The sequence below is a fragment of the Plectropomus leopardus genome, chromosome 16 (assembly GCF_008729295.1).
Source record: "Plectropomus leopardus isolate mb chromosome 16, YSFRI_Pleo_2.0, whole genome shotgun sequence".
NCBI lineage: Eukaryota > Metazoa > Chordata > Actinopteri > Perciformes > Serranidae > Plectropomus > Plectropomus leopardus.
The window spans coordinates 10,488,238-10,510,490 of NC_056478.1; the positions used below are offsets into that span (position 1 = coordinate 10,488,238).

Genomic DNA, 22,253 nt, shown 5'->3' on the forward strand with positions numbered 1-22,253 from the left:
CCCCAAACCTCACAGATAACCGTGAAGGAAGAAAAACCTATAATCACTCTTATGACTCTTACTCACATTGGGCTCACTTCTATTGTGAATTAAATAATAAAAGTAAACTGCACTCTGTTTTTCTGGGGGCCACTTAGAACTCCCTCAAGGACTCCAGAGGGTCCCCAAACCCCTGGTTGAGAACCACTGGCATATCCCTAGTGGTGGAAATAACATGTGATTTGACTCTTCTGCAGTGGAGCTAAAATGATTTGTTGATGAATTGATCAAAAGAAAAATATTTTCCAACTATTGTGATAACTGATTAATCATTTGAGTCATTTTTTGAACAAAAATGTAAAAAAAAATGGTTATGATTACAAGTTTAGAGTATTTTAGTTTAGGTCTGCTGGGTGGAAAAAAGCAATTTGAAGACTGAATAATCATCATATTAACCAATGATGAAAATAAAATCATTAGTATAAGCCTTCTTCTGCAGATGACATTTTTCATTAATTGTCTAAAAAGGGAAAATGTCAATTCTAGTTTCCCTAAGCCCCAAGTGATGTCTTGTTTTGTCCAACAAATGGTCCGAAATCCAAAAATATTCAGTTTCCAAATAATAAAAGACTAAGGAAATCAGCAGATTTGAGGAGCTAGGACTAGATAGTTTTGCCATTTTTCTCTGAAACAAATTAGTCAAAGCGTTTAATCAAGTATTGCAGTTATTGCAGATTAATTTTCTCTTAATCAACTGATTCAATAATTGATTTTCACGACTCTCAGCTCGCACAGAAATGAGGGGAGATGCATTCATCAGTTACTGCTGTGTTGGCAGACGATGGAACAAAAAAAAATCCCCCAAATCAATGAATAGCAAGTAAGGAAAATAAACTGCCGAAACCTATGAATATTTCAAGACTCTAAACAAAAGCGTCTGAGCTGATATTAAGAAATCTTAAACTGGATAAGCCCAGCTTCTGCTGTCTCCAGACTCTACTGCACCACCTCTGCTAAATCATCTCTTACCGTCCCTGTTCCCTCAGCAGGGGTCTTCCTAGAACATCCCTACCGCTAAAGGTGCAGATGAAACAACAACACCGGGTGGTAACTCATCTACTATTCTGCACCTGCTGTCCTCGCAGTACATACAGCACTGGGGGGGGGCAAACACAGACAATAATAAGAGAGGACGACAGAGGAGGAGAAGTAGAATGGGTGTGACGTGGCTGCAGACGGATGAATCTGTCCATGAAGGTTATGCGATTTACAACCCTCCTGGCGACGCAGGTCACGGCTTGAATGATGACAAATCAGCCACGCTCCCTCGTCTGAATACACCATTGACACAGCACTCGTTTGAAACAGCCTTTTGAGCGTGTGCTCTTACAGCATCGTCCACTTCAGCTAATATTTGCTTGCTTAGTGCTGCAGAAAGAGCTTTTAGGCAAATGTAGTGGGATGACTCATTAGGTGGCTCATCTCTCATTTTTTTGATAATATAATGGTTCAAAAGGAGCTCCCACACACGATGCAACAATGATGCTGTATTTGGAAAAAGGTTGCTTTCCCCTCAGTTTCTCATCTGACATAATCATTTCACACGTTTCTGCATGCGAGCCAAATTTGATCCAACACATCTAACCAGCTACTTCACAAGCAGAGATGATGCAATCCAGGATAAGAGTACATGCTGCCACAAACTGGGACAAACAGTAAGAACACAGCTACATCACTGTTACCACATTACCAAAAGAAATTACCAGCAGGGCAGAAATTACTGCATCAGCCTTTTGGTTTAAGGAGTACGCCCTGCCTCCTCACAGGCCCGCTGACCATGTTGACGCAACAAACAGTCCAATGCAGGTCCAGTATATTAAAAACAACACTACCAACCTGCTGTGCTTTCCTTAAGAAGCTGTTGAACATCTCGCTGGCTCCAAGCAAGGGATCCTGACGCACTGTAAAAAAAAACAAATAACATGAGTTTAGTAACATGAGAACAATATTACTCATATCTTCTGTTCAGTAAAATGGAACTAGCAGCAGATGTCAGAGATTTTTGAACTGATAACTCAGCAGTTAGTTAAAGAGGCATTTCATTGCTGGAAAGGTGATGTTTTTATAAAAGAAGGCCATCTATGCAGCAGGAAGATACAAATAGTTATAAAATTGGTGCTATATGTGTAGAGTAAAGAGAGGAAAAGGTCTGTGACATTTACTTTTCAGAATCAGAAATAGTCGCTCTGACAAAAATGTTATTGAATTCTAAAAATGTTATATATTATTATATCATATAAAGAATTATTAAAGCAATTGAGCTTTTCTCTTTTTTTTTACCATATGAAAAACCAAATATAAACACATTTTTTGGGAAACTTCTCTCCAAAGGATGACAATAGAGCACAAAGTGTTCCAAATAAGGATATTAATCGAGAAAACTGTTCAACGCAATTAAAAAAATGGTCTCTCTTATCGAAGGATTAAACACTGACACAAAACAGAAAGAGAGAAAGAAGGGCGGGTCTCTTCCTCAGTCTGATGTTATACTTTTTGTATCCATGGTGGAAGGTATATGAAAATGCAGAAATGGAATATGTAGTTCAAGGCAGTATCTCTAGAGCCAGCGAAAATCCAGATTTGAGCTGACAGATGAGCAGGGAGATCTGGGTGCAGGTAAGATGGAGGGAAGTTTACTACACTTTACACATACTACTCACACTGTTTTGATACAAAGACAGTTAAAAATCTGCAAAGTATCCCTTTATGGGTCTTTTAATGGGTGTTTCGTAAACACAAACGTCCTCAGGGGAACCCGTTTCCCAGTTGTTGTCAATTTTCCTCTTATCACACAGTTTAATTTGTTCCTGTGGAACGGCTTTGACCTTTCAAGACACTTATCAAGGCAATTTAGCTTAACATGCAAAAACCGTTCACTGGCAAAGGTTCAATTAACTGTAAATTATTACAAGCCAGTTTGATGATAATTTAGTCCCCAGATTTGTCAAACAAAAGACAAAGATGAAGAACTCTCTCATGCTCATGTCTTTGGTTTTTTAATTGAGGCAGTTTTCAGTCAGAGTGTAATGCATTAAATTATCTGCATGATAACCCTGTATGACTAATACGACTAAGTGTGTGCGTGTGTGTGTGCGCGCGCGTGTTGGCCTGTACGCTATTGTCCTTTAACAAATTAGTCAAAACCCTTTGACAAAATTTCAAAGTTTCTGAGCCATCTGCGTCAGAGCAGATTGTGTTTGTGGCAGTTCATTTTCCATAACTATGTAAAAAGCCATGATGTAACCGAGTAAACTTGTAGCCAAGAACACCCTGTGTGCGTATGCTCCCAGACTATGAGCAAATACACACTCGAACAACGCTTCCTTGTTCTGCTGTAACTGCCAGTGCTTGAGAGGATTAAAACAAACCTTCTGCATTGCTGCCAGTTCCACTTATTTGTGTGTGTGTGTGTGTGTATTCAAAAAGTTCACCCTCGACCTGTTTACAAAATTTGGACAACGTGCTGAAAATCCACCAAATTGGAAGAAGAAAAACTCGAATTGGTTTGTTGCACCTTAAAGACTTCCAAAAAAAAAAACGTTCAAAACTGTCAAAAGGCATGTTAATTAAAAAAAAATAACACATCTCTCTCTGGGTGTAAACTAGGGACTTTCCAAAGACGAATTTCTCTGAATTTTCAACAGAAGTTGACTAATTAAAAAATAAGAAAACATTTAGAAAACAGTCAAAATTGAGCCCAGTATAATCTATTAGGTTAAACATTGTTTTTAAATAATTATTGTGTCAAATAAAAGAACCATTTGAAAACATTAAAGAGGACCTATTATGCTCATTTTCAGGTTTTTACTTATATTTAACTCCTTGAAATCTGGAACAACATCACTTTTGTTTTGCTAATTTCAGATACCTTTCAGCAATACTTAAAGCTTTGAGCCCTGGGCAACTTGGTGAGAAATTTTCCACAAATTGGAAGAAATTAGCAGATTTAGAAAAAAATGTTTCTGAAAAAAACTTTAAAAAAATAAAAATAAGAAAAAACTATATTTATAATTATCAAAATTACATATTCAAAATTATTATAATTTCTGAAGCACTTTTTTTGCAGGGGGTGGGTCATTTCCTTGTTTCATAACTTTTTTCTTTTTTAACAAAGAATTTTCAGGTGATTTTCTTGTACTTTTTACTTTATACTAATTTCTTGCTAATTTTTGGGTCTTCTTTTCTTCTTCATTGCTCACCTTTTCCCATATTTTTGACAGAAATCAAGCCAATTTCATCAGGTTTTAAAGGGTTAAGTTTTCTTGAGCACGTTAATAAATGTTTACATAGTCATAGTCCTCACGCTGTCTGTGTTAGAACACCTGCATTCACCATCTCTCTCCCAAATCGCACACATCCCTAGTGTAAACACCACAAAAATCTTCATATAGCATTCAGTTTCCAATTCAGAGAAAAGCTAAGTATGTATCCCTGGAGGTAGCACATCATCACTAGAGGATCCAAACCCACAAAACCCAACCAGGTCTGAAATCCTGAGTAGGGATTTCTGTTTCATCAGGTGTGTCAGCATAACTCTGTCTGGTGAGGCTTTGGCTCAGTGTCCCAGCTCAGATCATCAGTTCTTCACTGAAACACTCTGCTTTTATGTGGCATAAAGAGACCAGTGTGTGGACGGGACTCCCTGCAGAGACAGATCCGACTCATTCTTATGATTGTTGTGGAGAAGCAAACATTTCAAGGAAAATTGGTTTGTGCTGCAAAGCTTCACTGTTAGAAAAACAAAGTCTTAGCTTGTTTTGATTTTTTTTCTTTCCCAAAAAAAAAAAAATCTTGCAATGAGTGCTGAATTTAGCAGTCGCTAAATTCAAAACTGACAAAAACAACTACATTGTAGGTGGAATATAAATTCAGCCTGAGGTGAACTGAAATGCAATACAAGCCATCTGTAAAAAGTCCATTCAGCATGAATAACTTACCAGCCTGCATGTATTTCTCCAGCTGCTCACGTCTCTGTTCGACCTCAGCAGGAGTCAGAGTGAAGATCTTCTTTGGGGGGAAGGCAGGCACCACATTGCTGCCATATTCTTTCTTTATCTGTTGGTACAAAACACAATTTAAGAAGGTGAGCTTGCAGGATTACAGGCTATACATATATACAGTACATGTTTGCCTTCTTTAGACCATTAACAGAAACTCAAGAGTCAGCTGGCTAATTAAATTCAAATTTATAACATCTGTGGAAAAAGATATATTCATATGACTAAGCCAATTAACTTCAGTATAGAGTAGCAGCCTCTTAAATTAAAGAGTTGTGGATTCATTTTTCTAAGAGGTACATTCATGGTGAGATGAATCACAGGTTTATTTTAAGCCCTGTTTCAACGGCTAGCTGGTGAAGTTTCCGTGCATAACACACACACACACACACACACACACACACACACACACACACACACACACACACACACACGGACACACATGGACACATCTGGAACCCTGAATGTCTAGTCATTCCAAGTTTACTTTGTCTTCCAGTTTCTTGACTCATTTCTTCCCATTTTTTTATTATTCAAGAGCTGGTTTTCTTTGAACCGTGGAAGTCTTAAACTAAGCCCTCGCAGATCTAAAATTTAAAAAAAAATCACATCAAATGTGGTTTAATTTGAACCTGTATGCTGCTGCAGGCAAAAGCTGTACATCACACTCGTCAATAGGAATTCACTGAAACATTTTTCCTCGCTATAAAACCCTCAGGTCCGGCACATGTGGCATGATGAATGTTGGCCACAGTGGGTGCTAGAGAAAGAGAGGTGATTTTCACCTTAAAATACTGCCCTTTGGTATTTTCACTAGATCCGAGCCAGCACTGCTTACACATACAAATCAGCTCTCGTAGCCGCAGACGCTAAGCATCCAAAACCGAAATAAATCTGCGCTCTTACAGCCTCTCATTAGCAAAACTCTCCCTGATTTTTCACTGCTGCAGAAGTGTGACCTTGTTACAAATCTTTGTTGAAGAGAAAACAAGAGGAATAATTAACATGAACATTTTCTCCGCAATAACTAGGTAGAGAGTGTGCCCCGCAATCACCGGAGTGTTTTGGGGTCATGCATACGCCACGGGAAGCCCTGTGGGGTTGGTTCTTAAAGATTCGAGTGTGTCTTCCCCCACACCCTGTTGCCAGGCAACGGAAACGGTCAGACTAGATAACACAGACCTGAGGACGGAGATAGCAAAGTTTGGCCCTTGCTTGCTTACTTATTAATGTGTGAACACAGGAGACTGGGCACTTCTATACGGCTGTGTTACAGTATATGCACATTTTATAGCACACGGAGCTCACAGGCTAGAAACCAGCGTATAAATCCATCTACTGCAGACAATGCATCAACCTCTGCAGCATCATTTGTTTCCATAAAAATGTGTGTTAGGCACTTTCACAAGTCAATTTCAACTGCAGCACTACAGAAAAACAAGTAGTTGCTGGATACACTAATTGCCTAATAACAGCTGTAACAAATAGCTGCAGCTCTGCGTAAAGCTTCACTGAGACTAAAAAATGCTTAAGACCAGGCAACACTTTCCAACAACATTTCTCTTTCAGATTAAGATGCTTTTCCAAGCAGGTGAAGGGAAAGAAAGGCCAAGAACATTCCTTCCATGTCACCCACCCCCTCCAGCCTCCTCCACAATACTCCCATTTACGTGCAATAGTTTGGACTCTGAGAGGAATGACAGCACAAGCGTTCAAGCCACCGTGGTCGTGATTCAAAGTGACGGGAGGCTGGTGTATCGACCGTACGACACAAAGACGAGTGAAAGGTCATCCTGGGTGGATGTGGTGGCATTTAAACAGCGTTGTGCGCCACACAAGCAGAACAGTCTCTGCCGGTACAAAGCACACGAACAGCAATAGAAATGTTGAGCTGGCAGCTAAAGCCTTACCTGTTCGTGGAGGCCGAGGAGTTGACTGTAGCGTACCCGACAGTGCAGCACACCATTGACGTGGATGTTGTAGGCCTGTGGGAACAAATTACAATGTGAGGAGAGAGCATGGGCTGACAAAATGCAGAGGAACGTATCATCAAAAGCTCGCATTGATCCGTCTGAAAAGCCTGTGGGTGGACATGAAAATGTCTAAATAAAAATTTAATATATATACAGAGAAGGGCATATATAATAATAACCTTCAAATATAATTTTAAAAAATGAATAAAATACTTTTCAATGCATCAGACCAAAGCTGACTGCAAAATGTATTTCTTAAAGTCCGCGTGAAGCAAAAATAAATATTAGAGCTGTCAGTATTAACGCGTTAATCATGATGCAACTAATGTCCATACATAACACTTTTTTTTTTGTGACTGCGTTCATCGCTTTCCAACCTTCCTGTTTTTAAGAGGCTGCACCGGTCTGGGTTTTAAAGACAGAGTGATGATACTGGTTTCATCCTAAACTAGAAGACCTGAGGGGTTCAGGACTAGCTACTCAGGAAAGAGGATGAATAACGCTCCAAAGTAAGGCTAAAATTTGGTGATGGAAAAATGGCATGGTCATTTCACAGAGTCCCTTGATTTTTTTTTTACTTTGTCAATATGGACTTCAAAACCTTTTTAAAATGGATAGTCATGGCATTGAAAACATGCGATTAAAAAATGTGATTAATCACAATTAACTATTGAAGTTCTGTGATTAATCATGATTTTAAAAACTATTTATTTGACAGCCTGAATAAACAACCTCATGTTGCCTTCCTCACTGTTCATTTTCATTAGGAAGAGCACGCAAATGAACTCTGAACTGGATTCAGTCAAACTCTACTGACTTGCAAATCTCAGTTCCAATCAAAACAACTTCTTCTTGTATAACGCAGACACTGAAAAAATACAGAAAGCAAAGATCTCATAGTGAATCTTTAATTCTTTTCCTGGAGACACCACATGTTTGTTTTGACAGACAGACAAGGAGATATCACCAGATACTCCTCTGCAAAACCACCATTTGGAATGAGCAAATATTTTCTTGCCATCGTGTTTGGAGCCAATCTTGGAGAGTAAATTTATTTTTTATGTCAGATGCCTCATTAAGCGTTGGGAATGATACCAAACCACATAAATAACAAAGTGATACTTTAGTCTTGCCCTCGGCAAAAGAAAAATATCTTTTAAGTTTACCCACACACAGGCTCGCTTACAGAACGGCACTTTTGAACTGTGACAGGATTTTGTTTTTTCATAACTTCCCAAATCTCTTTTCCTTTAGAGATAATGGCTCAAAAAACAAGACAGAAATGCGTCCACCCCAGAATCTACAGATAATAACTCATGGTCAAAGACTGCTGAAGATTTGGCAAATATTGTCTTTAAAAAACAATCAGCAGCTGGAGTCACTTCCTAAAAAAAATCATTGAAGGAAATGAAGACGATGGATCATCTCTTCTTCCTTTTATTGTCACAAGTGCCTAAACTGCAGATAATTTCAATGTTTTTTTAATCTAAATCTAAAATGACCCTCTAATTCCTGTATGAAATGAAGACCGCTATTTAGTTATTAACAATAATAATTGTTCCTGTATTCACTAAGAAATATCACCTTCCACCAGCCTGTGTGGGACGACAGAAAGTACGCTCTGTAAGCTTGAGTGTCACAAACTGTCATGCTTTTATACTCCCCTTATGTTTCAATGAATATTTATAGTCAACATGGTGGGTCATCTGTCAAAACAACAACAAAAAAGTCTTCCAGACTTCTGACCACGCTGTTGCATGCAGTTGCACATGCAGTTGCAACAAAACCAATCGATAGTAAAACAAAGTACAACCTAAAACTTCTGGCGGGAAAGAGGAAGGCTGAAGAATTTGGAGGGAGGCCAACAAGTTTACTGAAAGATGTGTATGTCGGCAGTATCCAGCCAGGAAGGAAGAATGAGCATGCAGAATGTCTTGGCTCTGTTTGATAACACAAAAAAATAACCCTACATTTTTGAGGGGAATTGTAAGCAGTTCGACTAGGGGACAGGGACAATATAAACACTATGATCTGTTACTTTTCTCTGCAAGTTTCTGCACACTGAATCCAAACAAAAAAATTATTTATATACTGTAAATTTTGATCTCGTTGGATCGCTGTGAAGCCAAAAATATTTTGACTTGATGAAGATCCGTCTGGGAGCCAAACATTGTCTATTTAAAGAAGTATTACACTGATGGAAATAAGGTCTTCTCACAAAACTGAGCTGTCTATGCAGTAGAAAGACACAAATACTTTTGAAACTGGTGCTACATAACCAGAGAAAACAAAGAGGCAGAAAACTACCAGCATGCACTGTGCCGCATCAGACTCCCATCAATGAACACACCCATTGATGGGAGACGTAAAGCGAGTAGCCAGTCCGAAATCAATATGGCGGCCGGCTGATAACAAACAATTTAGTATTACAGATCAACAATAGACTAAAATGTTTCTGAAAACATCTTAGATGAGAAAAAGGCACCGTAGGAACTTAGTTTACTTAGTTTTACAGTCTGATCTGAATATGATAGTGAAAGAGTGAAACTCTTTGTATCCGTGGTGGCAGCGTTAGGAGCTTCCCACTGAAAGTTTGAGATTCGCATCATCAGTCAGAGACCCCTCAGCTGACTGAGCGTCCGTCAAGTAAAGCAGCTTTTTTTTGTGCAAGTCAGTGTGCACTGTAAATTCGGGGATGCTCTCGCCCCTGGATTTTGCTGCAGCTCTTCACTTTCATGCTGCCATTCGGTATAGGAAGCTGCAGACACAGAGGCAGCTGCCCAGAGAAGGAGAGGCCCATGTAAGGCTCCGAAATAACATTATCCTCTGTCTTCTGCTTTCCAATAAGGAATTTACAGCTCACAGTAACTCAGTGCGATACAGTCTCTGGCTTTGTTTATGGCATCTTTTGTCAGCAAAAAAAAATATTGCACATTTTCAATCCATTGTCAGTGCAGTTAGTTTGTTTTTATATAACCTCACTGTCTCTTTGAATGTCCCGCTGAACCCCTGTCAAACTCTATGTGGTTGAAAAAGCAACAAGTTATCAAATATTCATACAATGAACAAAACTCCCCTTGCACAGCCACTGTAATTGTCAGGTGCTGGTTGGTAGCAGAAATTTTAAAAAAAAGTGGAAAAAAAACAAGAAGAACTTTATAGTAGCTATATTCAGAGCTCTGAATATAGTAAGAGTAAAGTTCAGCCAAATATTCACATTGAACAGCCAAATCTGATTTGACTTAGTCATGTACAGCCCCAGTGCGGGCACTGGTAAGATGGAGCCAAGTCCAACATGGTTCATTTACAGATACTCGTACCCGCATTATTATGGTACAAAGGTGGTTGAAAATTGGCATCGTGTTCCTTTACACGCTTTTGTAGTTTGGCGCAAGTGTGTAGGAGTTACTCTTAGCCCTGCACCTACATGCAATGTGTATTTATACTGCTCCCTTTCACATAATACGACGTGTGAGTAGGATGAAATCAATTTCAGTCTGTGGAATTCTCAGGAAGGTGCTTATTTGAACACATTTTATGAATCCTCTCTGCGTCTCCAAGTTTATACATAATGCTCACTGGCAGATGCAGGCATGCTGTTGAATATATCCTCCATGGTTTGCAATACTATAAACAGAGACAGATGAACTCTATCATCTAAGCCCTGACCCATTTCTCTTCCAAAGTAAATGAGTCACCATCACCTACAGTAGTACCAACGTCTCTATCTCTTCTACACACCCACAAAAACATACTGTAAATGAACACCATGTGAATCAGATAGGAAGATACAAGTCTACAAAAGAAGAGGGAGTGTGAGCTCACTCAAAAATAAAAGATATGTCTGTGCTTGCACCATATTTAAAAAACTGCAGCCCTTGTTATTCTACAAGGCCGTGTGCAAACTCTGCAGATTCTATGGCTTACTGGTTCCAAGGTACACATCCCATCTCTCAGCATTATAATCAAGCAAAGTCCCTTCCTGTGGGCTGGTAACAGGAAGGTCACAATGACAGTCACAGGACTGCCAGCTGAGAGGTGAAAAACATGCACTTTAAAGTTCATACTGCAGCACAGGGTGAAAACGTGCTCAGCCAGGTAGAAAGGAGCCAGAGATAGCACCTGAAATGCTCAATTTAGACACCTATCTACTCTGAGTAACAAGAGAAGGTGTTTTCAAAACCATATGGATGGGATAAAAAACTATATTAGATTATATTAAAGCACATATGTTACCTACTTATGCATAAAAGTACACTATTACGTTTATATTTTGTACTCCTTGAAGCAGTAGAGACACTGACATGTTCAACAATAATGGGCCTACTGTAAGACTTTTTTACTCTCTGGAGCACATGGAGTCAAGATGGAAAATAGTTATTCGCAGGTGTGTGACATTAAGAACAGCCAGTGTGATGTCACATGGAAATCAGATGTTGCAGATGTTATTTCAAAGCATCTGGTGCACATCAGAGTAGCTGCATTTGTCTCTAAAACATGATACAATAACCGTGTTTTTTAATGAAAACTATAGGCCAGATATTCTAAACGGACGCAAGATTATTTGTTGTTGTTTGTTCATATCATATCCACAACTCAGGAAATACACTCGAACCCAAGCTGTTCCCTAGCAACATAATGACTTGTGTTCAAGGTTTAGGCATCTTAATGACTGTTACTGTTGTCTACAGCAGTAAGTGACACAAGAAAAAGGAGGAAATATTTTGTCAGCAATTCTTTTGAACAAAACAGCCTCTGCCACACATTGGCACCATGTATCTGTGTCTGTGACTGGTGTCAGTGGTTTATAAGGAAAACGGTGTGAAATATCCACAAATGATTAAAATGTGTTATGTCTATGATGCTTCACTACAGCAGTCCTTGACCAACATTCATAAATTGTCCTCTTTAAAAAACTACTGAGTGTGTCTGCCAATGTTTCAAGGCAACTCGAGTCGTAGCACCTGTCAAACACAACGGCAATTCAGAGAGCATTAGATGAGGTAGGAGCGATATGGAGAAAATCAAATGTTACATATATTATATTTTTGACCAAATGGCTCCATATTGATATTGCGGGAAAAATTTAAAGCTATTTGTGCTTTCACAAAATATTTACACAATAGGATTTTTTATGAATAATCAGTAATGTTCATATAATGACTTTAGTTTGTTTTCCACTGCCTGTTCAAGATGAGAATATTGTGCCGATATGTCACCTTGCTGTTCTGTATATAGAGCACCCCAGTAATGAGTCCTAAAACCCGGAAATTAATAAGCATTTCAGCACCTCTTGTTTCCTCGTCTCAAAATCAATTCGTTTTTTGCATGGGTTTTTGTTTCGATTCCTGAAATAAGCTTAAGAGACTTTCACGTTTTGTTCTATGACATAAAAGACGAAGCTTTTATGCCTCTTAAAAAAAAAGAGGTCATTGCTAACAAGAGGCTAAATGAAACTAGAACTTCATCACGTCAAGCCGCACCGAACATAGCTTTAAAGCCCCGTTGTGGTGGATAAATTAAATAAAGCCTGGCAATAGCTTTTTACATCTGACATTTGCATTTAGGCTTCAAAAATACTAAAAGTGGTGTTCATTTGTGGAGATTATCTTGCTGAACAAAATATGTAAATATCGTATACATTTGTTTACCTCGAAGCTTATTTTCTGCAATAATGAAAAATCTAATGCAGAAAACCCATAGGCTTTTTGATAAGGGAACCTGGATGATGTTTACCTTCCAGGTTGGCCTACAGAAAAACGTAATCCTTAGGGCCCTCTGAAAGGTGCGATTACAAAGTGTGGGGGGGGAAGTTGTCTTGCCTTTAAGGCGCTACAGGAGGCAGTAACAGCGCTAAAATGGTGTCAGTATAAATGCGACAGCCAGCAGGATGGGATATGTGCCTTTTGATGACATGTTATACGTGGGTGTGACGTTTTGACGACATGTTATACATGCACCCACCAAGGGAAATTTAAAAAGCAGCTATTTGCAGTATTTGCAAAGAAGAAGAACAGCAACCGAAAGTGTCCACAAAATTTGGGAAAGCAATGAGGTCAAGGAGCTCCTTACTCTCCAAGCAAGGGACAAAATAAGCCACCATATAACAGAGAAGGTCAATGATTGTTTCTGCTGTGTTATGCCATTGTTATCATTTATAAAGCTCTGCCGACACATATGACGCATGTCAAACTAGATGCCAACATTGTTGTGTTGCATGTCTGGCTCAGACAGCGATATCACATCTCAAATCATATCAATATAATATTGATATAGCCCAGCTTAAAAATAAAATAACATTAAAGAGACAAGTGACGACAATCAAAAGAAAATAAACACACAGCTAAGCAATGGGAACCTGCTGTACAACACCCAAAGCAAGATGATGCAGCAACAAATTACTGCTGCTCTTGATGTGCTGTCAGGACTGCTATATTTTAGGGGACTTCAATCTTGGTTGAATTTTTCCTCTAAATAACAAGGAGGATTGTGATATCATGTTGGCAAATCTCAGAGGGATTTAAGTGGTGACTCAGACTTGTACAACAAAAAGGACTCTGTTGTGTCTGAGGTGATGAATCGGAGATCAGAGCCGCACTTGAATCTCTTCAGGTGGCTTTGACGGTAAATGATAAAATGTCAGTTGTTGCCAACTTAAGGCGTAACTTTGGTATTTTTCAACCTGGACTTTATGTTCCCTTATTTTTGCATCTAAATGAATAACTGGAACAAGAGTTTTTGAAATTGGCCCAGTACAGAGTGCTTCTGCTGCAGTTTAAGTGTCTGATAACATTTTGGAAAGGATCCCAACAGAAATAAACCTTTTGTTAAATAATATGATCTGATTTGTTTAATGATAAACAGTCCCAAAGTCACCATTGCCAAAACCAACTGTATTATTGGTAGTTACAGTTAAATAAAGAGTAACTTAAGTGTATTAAGAGCCAGCATATTTTCACATCTAACAGAGTGAATAAAGGCTTTATTTTAACCAAACCAGAGTTAGTAATTGTTGGAGCAATGGAAAGATGATCCAAAATGGCTTCTGCAAGTTTTATCATGGAGTTTGGTGGGTTTTGCGATAGTGATTTCAGGGCTGTTTATGGTTAATAAAAAGGATCTTAATAAGGTTGCAATGATATGAGATCTTTAACATACATTATTAGTTTTCAAATTATGACAAAATCACAGTATACCATATAACACAATAACCTTTATCATTATCAGTCACAATGACCCTTAAAGGAATGAAAACAAGAGTTACTTTTTGGTTCAGCCAGTGCTTTATATTAATTGAAGAATCCTTAAACCATTTGTCTAATGTATTTGTAAATAAGCAAAGTGGTTGTGGATAAGGAAATGTGAGGTCAATTGCATATTTTTTTTGATATTGTAGAAAGCAAATGTACATGGTATGATAACCTTAAATTTTAATTCCACGGTGTACCTTAAAACCAGTATAACAACTTCCACCACAAAACTTTTCGGTGTGCCTTTAGCAAATGCTTAATCAAAACTTAAAGTTTCAACAGCATATGCAGCAAGCTCCCTGAAACCTTTTTAAAAAGATAAAATTCAGGGAAAATTGAAATTTAAAAATGAATGAATACCAAGAGTTTACAAAGAAAGGTTCCTCCCGTGCTTACACTTTGTCTGCATGTATTGCAAACTGCCTTTCCTGGATTTAGTCGTAATACGCACATTTTTTCATCAATTCCTTTTATAAGCGATCATTAAAATAAAATACCGATACAGATAATCGGCAAAATGTCAAATATAGGCTCAGATAATGAGCGGGGGCGATAATCTATCGACCCCTAATAGCCATAATAATACTGAAATAGTGAAACCGGGATATTTTCTGAGACGGTTATCATACCTTGAAAATCTCATACCGATGCAACCATAAACATCTGCCAGATGTTCAATGCTACATAAAACGTTGTATCATAATGACGACCAGGGTTCATAATGATGCTTTCAATGGCCTCACAAAATCACAGTCAGTCTATGAAGGACGCGTTTGAGATACAGGACTTTAACTGAACTTCCTTATTTATTTTTTTTAATCAAGTTTGCGCGCTTATCTAGATGAAATACAGCAATAACATATATGACATGACTATAGCTGATTACTTGTGGCATTTTGCAATTGTTGGGCCTTTGTTGGTGCGCCTCTGTCCATGCCATCAGATCACAAATAACAGTAAACACAGGAACTCGTGCTGCATTGACATTAGCCCGACCTGTAGTCAGCTGTAGCCAGCCTTTAACACTAAGGCTATATGAAAGCGGGGAAAACAAAAAAACAAACGATCATGCTCACCACATATGTTGATCCATTTTCTCCCGAACGGACCTCCGTTTCAGGTATGGAAAAATGCATTTTTAGCTCGAAACACAGCCAAGTCCTTTAGCTCACGATGGAGAAGAAGACACCACAGTTTCCCCACAAAGTCCACTGCAGTGACTGTCGGCGGTGACTACAGAGGAGGAGGAGGCTCTCACACGGTTTATCCACTGGTTTGTAACTCCGGGGACAGCGGCGCCAGGCTGGAGGAGACTGCTGACGACTTTATTATCTGGCCAACAACTCATGTACCAACTAGCATTCGCATAAAACTTCTCCCACGTCAGTGTCAAACTTTTCTCGCTGCCGTTCCCGCAGCAGCCATGTTGCAAGTGTTAAGCAATTACACCTTCACTACTGGCGTTAAAATATCCCTCTCGGCCACTTTCAAATAAATCGTGATAACTTAAAACCACCTACTGTGATGTTTGAGTTTCACCGTGTGCAGGTAACTGTGCTCATTAGCGCAACCAAGATGAAGTTTCGGGATAAAAGGTGCAGTTGCTTCCTACGAACCCCACAGCGTCGCAGAGCCGTTGGGTCGAAATATGAGGGGAGACAGTTGCACTTTTTCTTGTTTGGCTCGTATTTCCTTCCTTCAACGTGTGCTGAAGAAAAATCGACACGGCGACGGAGGAAACTCATAGATAAAATGTGATAGAAATCGCAGAAAACGGAGATGTAACCAGGGCCGTCAAGCCGATCTGTGCTCAGTGTGTCTACTGGCCCATCGAGAGGCATTGCAACAATCTTGCTGGGGCAAACCATCTCGTTTCCAGCCGAGGGGGTGGTCCAGTCTTCGCGGGTGAGATAAAAGAGAACTCTGGCGTATTTTCATCACATATTATAGAATTTAATACATAACAGGCTCATAGAATTTTGTAATAATATTACAAACATGTTTTTGTCCATATTTATGCATATTATAAAATCGTGTAACTTGAAGTCCCTACTTTATTTGGTGCAGCCCGAAGTGACAGTGAAAGCGAAGTCAAAATTCATTACAGTCAGTCAGAAAAAAATGCGTCTACATTTTGTCAACAATGTTTAATTTACACCGATCTATAGATTATATTCAGTTAAATATTTTTTTATCAAAAAATAATAAAAAATAATAATAAAAGAGTGAAAGAGTATAGAGCACCTAACAGGTCATGAAGAGATAGACAGTGAAGAAAAATATACGGTGAAAAAAAAATGATGGTAATTTTTTTTGATGGTGTGAAAAAAAAGAAAAACAGATGTTGAAAAAAGGACTGTTTTTTTCCCCACCCAATAAAACTTTTTCTCTGCCATTTTTTCTCCATCATTTTTTTCACCATCTGTTTTTTTCCCACCGTATTTATTTCCACTATCAGTTTTCTCCCCATCTAATTTACTTCACATCAACTCATTTTTCGCCATCTATTTTTTTCACAATCTGAATTTTATTTCCACCATCTATCCCCATGTGCCTTCAGTGGCTCTGTGGAAGAGTGACATGGATGCAAATTTCTCCTTTTGTGAATTAAATCCTAAAACCTGCTCCCCTTTATATTTGTCTTGTAATTTTACATAGCCTATGTGCTGTGGACACATATTACTGAATTCACCATTTAATTTAGGCCTAGATATATGATGTTTGGGTGCTATGACTACTGTGACAAAGAAATTAATGGAATTTTCCCTTTTGACATAATTTGACTTCTTGCCAAATTTTACTCTCACTAATGTAAATTTACAAATAAAAAAACTAAATTATTTGTATTTACGAAGGACAGAACGATACTTGTTCACAAATTGTTAATCACAAAAAACTAAAAACGACAGATATATGCATCTTTAAAGTCTTAAGTAAACCCTTTGTCACACGTGTCTTTATTTCCACTTTAATTTATGTTATATTTGCTTTTTCTTTTGTTCTTCTTTTCTGTTTGGTTCTGTTGTTTGTTTGGTCAATGCTTCATTTGTATGTGTATCATTCTGTTCACATTATTTTTCTGCTCATATTGTATTTTAAAAGTTCGAAATAAAGTATATTAAAATAATAATAATAATGATGATGATGATGATGATGATGATGATGATGATGATAATAATAATAATAATAATAATAATAATATAATAATAAATCAAACCATAGACTTTTTGATTAGCTGCAAAATGGATTATTTGGATGTATTATCAAATTATCTGCACAAATTCACAAGCAACATCTTTACTGAATATATCCCCATGGTGCTTTGTATTGTATTTACCATATAAGCATGCAATAATACATTAAATACTCCAAATTTAGTGTGTGCGTAGGCAGCGCAAAACCAAGTACGACTTGTGGCTCGAGTTGGACCAGCTTCCTGTCACATGTCCCTACAGTAGGATCATATGACTCCAGTCGATGAAAATGAAAGCTGGGTGCAGCCAGCTGAAACCTGTGGTGCTTATTTTGATCTTTAATTCGTGTTTTTACGCAAGTTATCAAATAACTGGGCTGCAGGTAAGACTCGATTTTAGTACTGTAACCGTTATAGTCTTTAACAAAATAATGAAATGACACATTATGTCCACATATTATTGGAAAAACAGCGTGTTTTTGGTGGATGTACAGTAGCTGCCAGCGAAGATAATCGTGAATGTTGCTGTTTATAACCTCTTTATTTGCTCCGTTATGATGTGTAATAACAGGTATGTGAGCGCTGCAGCGGTTCAGTCCTAAACGGCTCCGCAGTGGGCGAGTTTTGCGCCTCATCCGCGGGTCGGATCGACGGACGCTGCTGCCTGAGAAAAAGACAACACGAGCGACCCTGAACGCATCATCGGGTACGGGCTTCAATGTTGCCTTCAGGGTCTATCGGAAATATAGTTATTACAATGTATGACACCAATTTATAAATGGCCTGAGGATAATAGGATGTGGTAAAAATAAAATAAATAAATAAATAAATAATAATGATGATAATAATAATAATAATAATAATGATGATAATGATGATGATAATAACAACAACAATTATACACCGTTTTGAATAAATAAGTCATTAAGTCACTGAGTAATTTACTTTTTTTGTAGTAGATGTGGCCTTTCTCTCCCAGTTTAATACCAATAACAATGTGCACATTTCTTCAAAAGTAAGCCCTACATAATGATATACAACACCAGCCTGAGCCAACAATAACCTGGACTCACTACAATAAAAAGTTGCATTCTCTGACTTTTGTATTTACAACCTGTACATTTTTTGTTTTCCTTGATACATGCCTATTTTTGCACTATTGTATATTTTATATTTTGTATATATTGATATTTTTATATATTTTTTTCTGTACACACGGCTGCTGTGACAAGTTAATTTCCCACAAGTGGGATAAATAAACGTGTCTAAGTCTAAGTCTAAGTCTTAATGTTTCAACAAGTTGTTTGTTTGTCTCAGGTTGGATCTGTCCAACTGTTCACTAACGCACTTGGAGGATCTTCAGGGAGCATCAGCAGCGTTAATAATGTATGTACAGTAGCTAGGTTTTTTTCACAAAACATACAGTATTGTGTAGAAACCAAATAACAAAAGAACCTGCCTGGACACTTTCTCAGAAGATCTGTGCTCATCACTCCTGCACGTTTTGAGTAATTGTTGTAGACTTCTGCACTGCTGAACTCAGGACACATGCTATACGTCATGATTTCTCAGAATATTATAAAAGCTGATAGATTAAGAGTTAGGAAAGTTTCTGTTCCTACCAGCATATAAAATTATTACAAGGACTACAACTCCTCAGCTACTCTTCAGAGAAAGAAAGGAGAGCATTAAACCAAATTAACCCCACACACGTATATAATTAGAGCACTTTCAGTATTAGCAACACATCCTATTTATTATTAATTTGCAGTATTTTGATGGAACTATTTGTCTTTGAGAAGTTTTTTACTTTTTGAACTTTTGCTTTGCAGAGATCTCTCACTCAATTCCATCACCAACATCAGTGACACGGCATTTCAAGGATTTACTGAGTTAAATTACATGTAAGTATTTGGTTAAAAAGAACTATGAAAAATGCTCACAAGTATTAAGTTTTATATCTTTGTTATCTTTTTTTTGTGCGTCTGCAGGATTTTGCCACAAGACATAGATTGTCCAGGGGGCAACACATCCTGGAAAAAGGTGGAAGTCAAAGCGGGAAATCGTCTTTGTGAAGGACAGAGAGATATGTGCAACCAGACTGGACAGCTGTGAGTTACCATATGATACTGTTACTCCATTGAGACACATAACATCTAAAACTGCAGTAGCCTTCTGGTAATACATGGCAACTGTTTATCTCATAACTATCAACAATCCTCAGCCCTTAACTGCCCGGAGAACTCGCTCTGCGCGCCCTATGGCCCCGGCTTCTTTGAGTGCAGCTGTGCTGAAAACTATCATGGATACAAGTGTCTTCGAGAGGTAAGTTCTGCAAATTTATCTGAATTATTCACATTATGTATTTAAAGGAATACTTCACTACCTAAATGACCATTTGTATATCAGTTATTTACCCCATGATGTGTTTAATTTGTGAAAAAAATATTGTTTTTCATGTATGCCTCCAGTGAACGAAGATTCCAAAGATGGAGAAACTTCCTGATGAATTTGAAGTTATAGGGATTCATGTGTAACAATTCGCAAAACTATATCAAAATATCTGTAAACAAACTCTCACATGTGTCTTGCGGTATAATCCAAGTCTCATTTACTCAGTTGTATGCTGAGTGCTTCCAAAACATATAGATTTTTCCAGTGGAGAAGAAAAACTAAATCCAGGCTCTCCTCTAGGCCAGACTCCAGTGACAGAAACAGTCATTTCACCTCACAGAACACTTGAGTTGCTGCTCTGCTGCTACTTTGAATGGTAATTTTTTGTGTTTTTGTGTGACTGAATACACCACAATACACAAACAAACTAACTTATCAAGGCAGCGATACACCAGCAGCTCCTGTGTTCAGTAAGGTAAAATCAATGAAGTCTGGCTTTAAAGAGCACATATATAAGTTTCACTTTTACTTCAGCTCCCCATTGGAAAGCTCCATCTGTTTGGGAAGTACAGAGCATGCGACTGAATACAGGAGACTTGGATTTTACTGCACGAGTTGTGAGTTTCTTTTGCTGTACTTTTGCTGTTGTTACACGCCGACACTTTTTACTCCAATTCATCAATAATGTTTGCAGTTTTTGAAATCTTTATTCACCATGGAGGCATGCACGACTACGCTGAGTAACTGAAATACAAGTGGTCCTTTTGGGGTTTAAGTATCCCGTTAGCCTTGGTGATGTGAATCTTGAGATCTTTAATTATCTGTTTATGTTCATCATCTATAGGGGGAGTTCCCGGCTCTTCAGGTGTTTGGGCCTCTCGGAGCGTCTACAGTTGTGATCTCTTTCGTGCTGTGGTTTACACAGAGACGTAAGGCCAAGTCACTCTGAGGCTGATCTGCAGTCTTTATCTGCAGTGATCCGCGGAGCTGAAACTGAGAGGGAAAATGCTGACGCAGAGTCAAGGGGGCTTCTCTTAAACAGTATGTTTTACTTTTTTTTCACAGCTGTATTTTATCTTTGTAAACTTTAAAAACTGGAACTGACTTTTTTTTTGCTGAACAATATGATGATCCATCAGGTTAAAAAAATGTAAAAACTTTTGGGCAACAAACTGTCATGAATTTAATTATATATTTTTTAAATGTACTTGATTCACACAAGACATTAATGAAGAGGTTGTGTTGTTAAAATTTGTGGGGGTTTGCTTGCTGTTAACTGTGCCAAACATGCACTGAATGTGTGTTTACACAATGAACCTACATGTCCGTGCGCACATTTGAATTCATTTGTAGAATTTGGCAAATTGTTTACTGCATGCTGCACATGTACTTCACTCAGAGCAAAAACCAAGTCAGGTTCTGTCTATGAATCATGATGTAGACCATCGAAATTTTAAGTTTTTCTGTATAAAGTTATATTTTAAAGAAAGTGAGAAACTGAGTTTAACTGCTGCAGAATGTTATTTAGTTGTGAATTGCTTTTATGCTGTTACCACATCTGGTATGTTTTCACTCCAAGATGAAGCGAGACTCAAAATATTTTGTGCCTACTGTTGAGTTACAATCAGTCACATGTGGAAAATGTCTCGATGTTAATGGGCGAGTAGTTTTGATGCTTCTTCTCAATGAGATTCAGGATTCTAATAAAATATTAAAACCAGTTAAGATTTTGCTGTGTTTGAGTTGCCACCGTGAAATTATGCACTTGCATTTGTTTATTAGCAAACATATAGTTTTACGCAGTCCTGGTATGTTCGATAAATAAACGGCCAGATAAAAACTGAATATCAATTACTGCATTAACTAATACATTGCTGCTGCTGAGGAAAAATACAGTGTGCAGCTATGAATCAACACTACTTATTGTGCCGCTTTCAGATGCCTTTCACAAGTGATTAAACCTTTGAATCATAACTAAATTTTTGTCTTTCAAAAACATGGGGAAAAGGCAATGAGCAACTTAGTGAGAAATGTTCCACGAACTGCAAGAAATTAGTAGATTTAGAAATGTCATCATTTTAAGATACTAGGGAAAAATGTCAAGGGAAAGAAAAGCTATGGAAAAACTATTTATAATTATCATATTACATATTTAAAATTCTGTTACCGAATAATTATATATTTTTTCCAATTAAAAGTCAGATTTTCAGGTAGTTTTCTTGTACTTTTTACTAATTTCTTGCTAATCTTGGGGTAACTCCTTTTGTTGCTTGTTGCCCTCTTCCCATGTTTGTGATAGATGTCAAGTGAATTTGCTGAGGTTTCAAAGGGTTAATTCAGAAAAACAGCACTTGAAGGCAGCACATGAAAACTTTTCTCAGAATATTGGGTTAAAAATCTTAATTTT

General features: G+C 37.9%; 2 protein-coding genes across 2 annotated transcripts in view; one reads left to right on the forward strand and one right to left on the reverse strand.

Annotated features, from left to right (window-relative positions):
* snx17 (sorting nexin 17) overlaps positions 1 to 16,073 on the reverse strand; it is a 40,166-nt gene extending 24,093 nt beyond the window's left edge. The window contains exons 1-5 of the mRNA XM_042503255.1: positions 15,780 to 16,073; positions 15,336 to 15,572; positions 6,947 to 7,021; positions 4,977 to 5,094; positions 1,876 to 1,940 (exon numbers count right to left, since the gene is read on the reverse strand). Coding sequence (XP_042359189.1) covers positions 1,876 to 1,940; positions 4,977 to 5,094; positions 6,947 to 7,021; positions 15,336 to 15,395 — 318 coding nt within the window. The 5' untranslated portion in view covers positions 15,396 to 15,572; positions 15,780 to 16,073. The remainder of the gene's footprint in view (positions 1 to 1,875; positions 1,941 to 4,976; positions 5,095 to 6,946; positions 7,022 to 15,335; positions 15,573 to 15,779) is intronic.
* A 1,663-nt stretch (positions 16,074 to 17,736) lies between these two features.
* On the forward strand, positions 17,737 to 20,958 carry atraid (all-trans retinoic acid-induced differentiation factor). Its single transcript, XM_042503582.1, is given in 8 exon segments — positions 17,737 to 17,835; positions 18,024 to 18,122; positions 18,124 to 18,158; positions 18,770 to 18,838; positions 19,285 to 19,356; positions 19,444 to 19,565; positions 19,677 to 19,777; positions 20,691 to 20,958. Coding segments are annotated over 8 exon segments (702 nt in total). The 3' UTR covers positions 20,796 to 20,958.
* Positions 20,959 to 22,253: the final 1,295 nt, after the last annotated feature.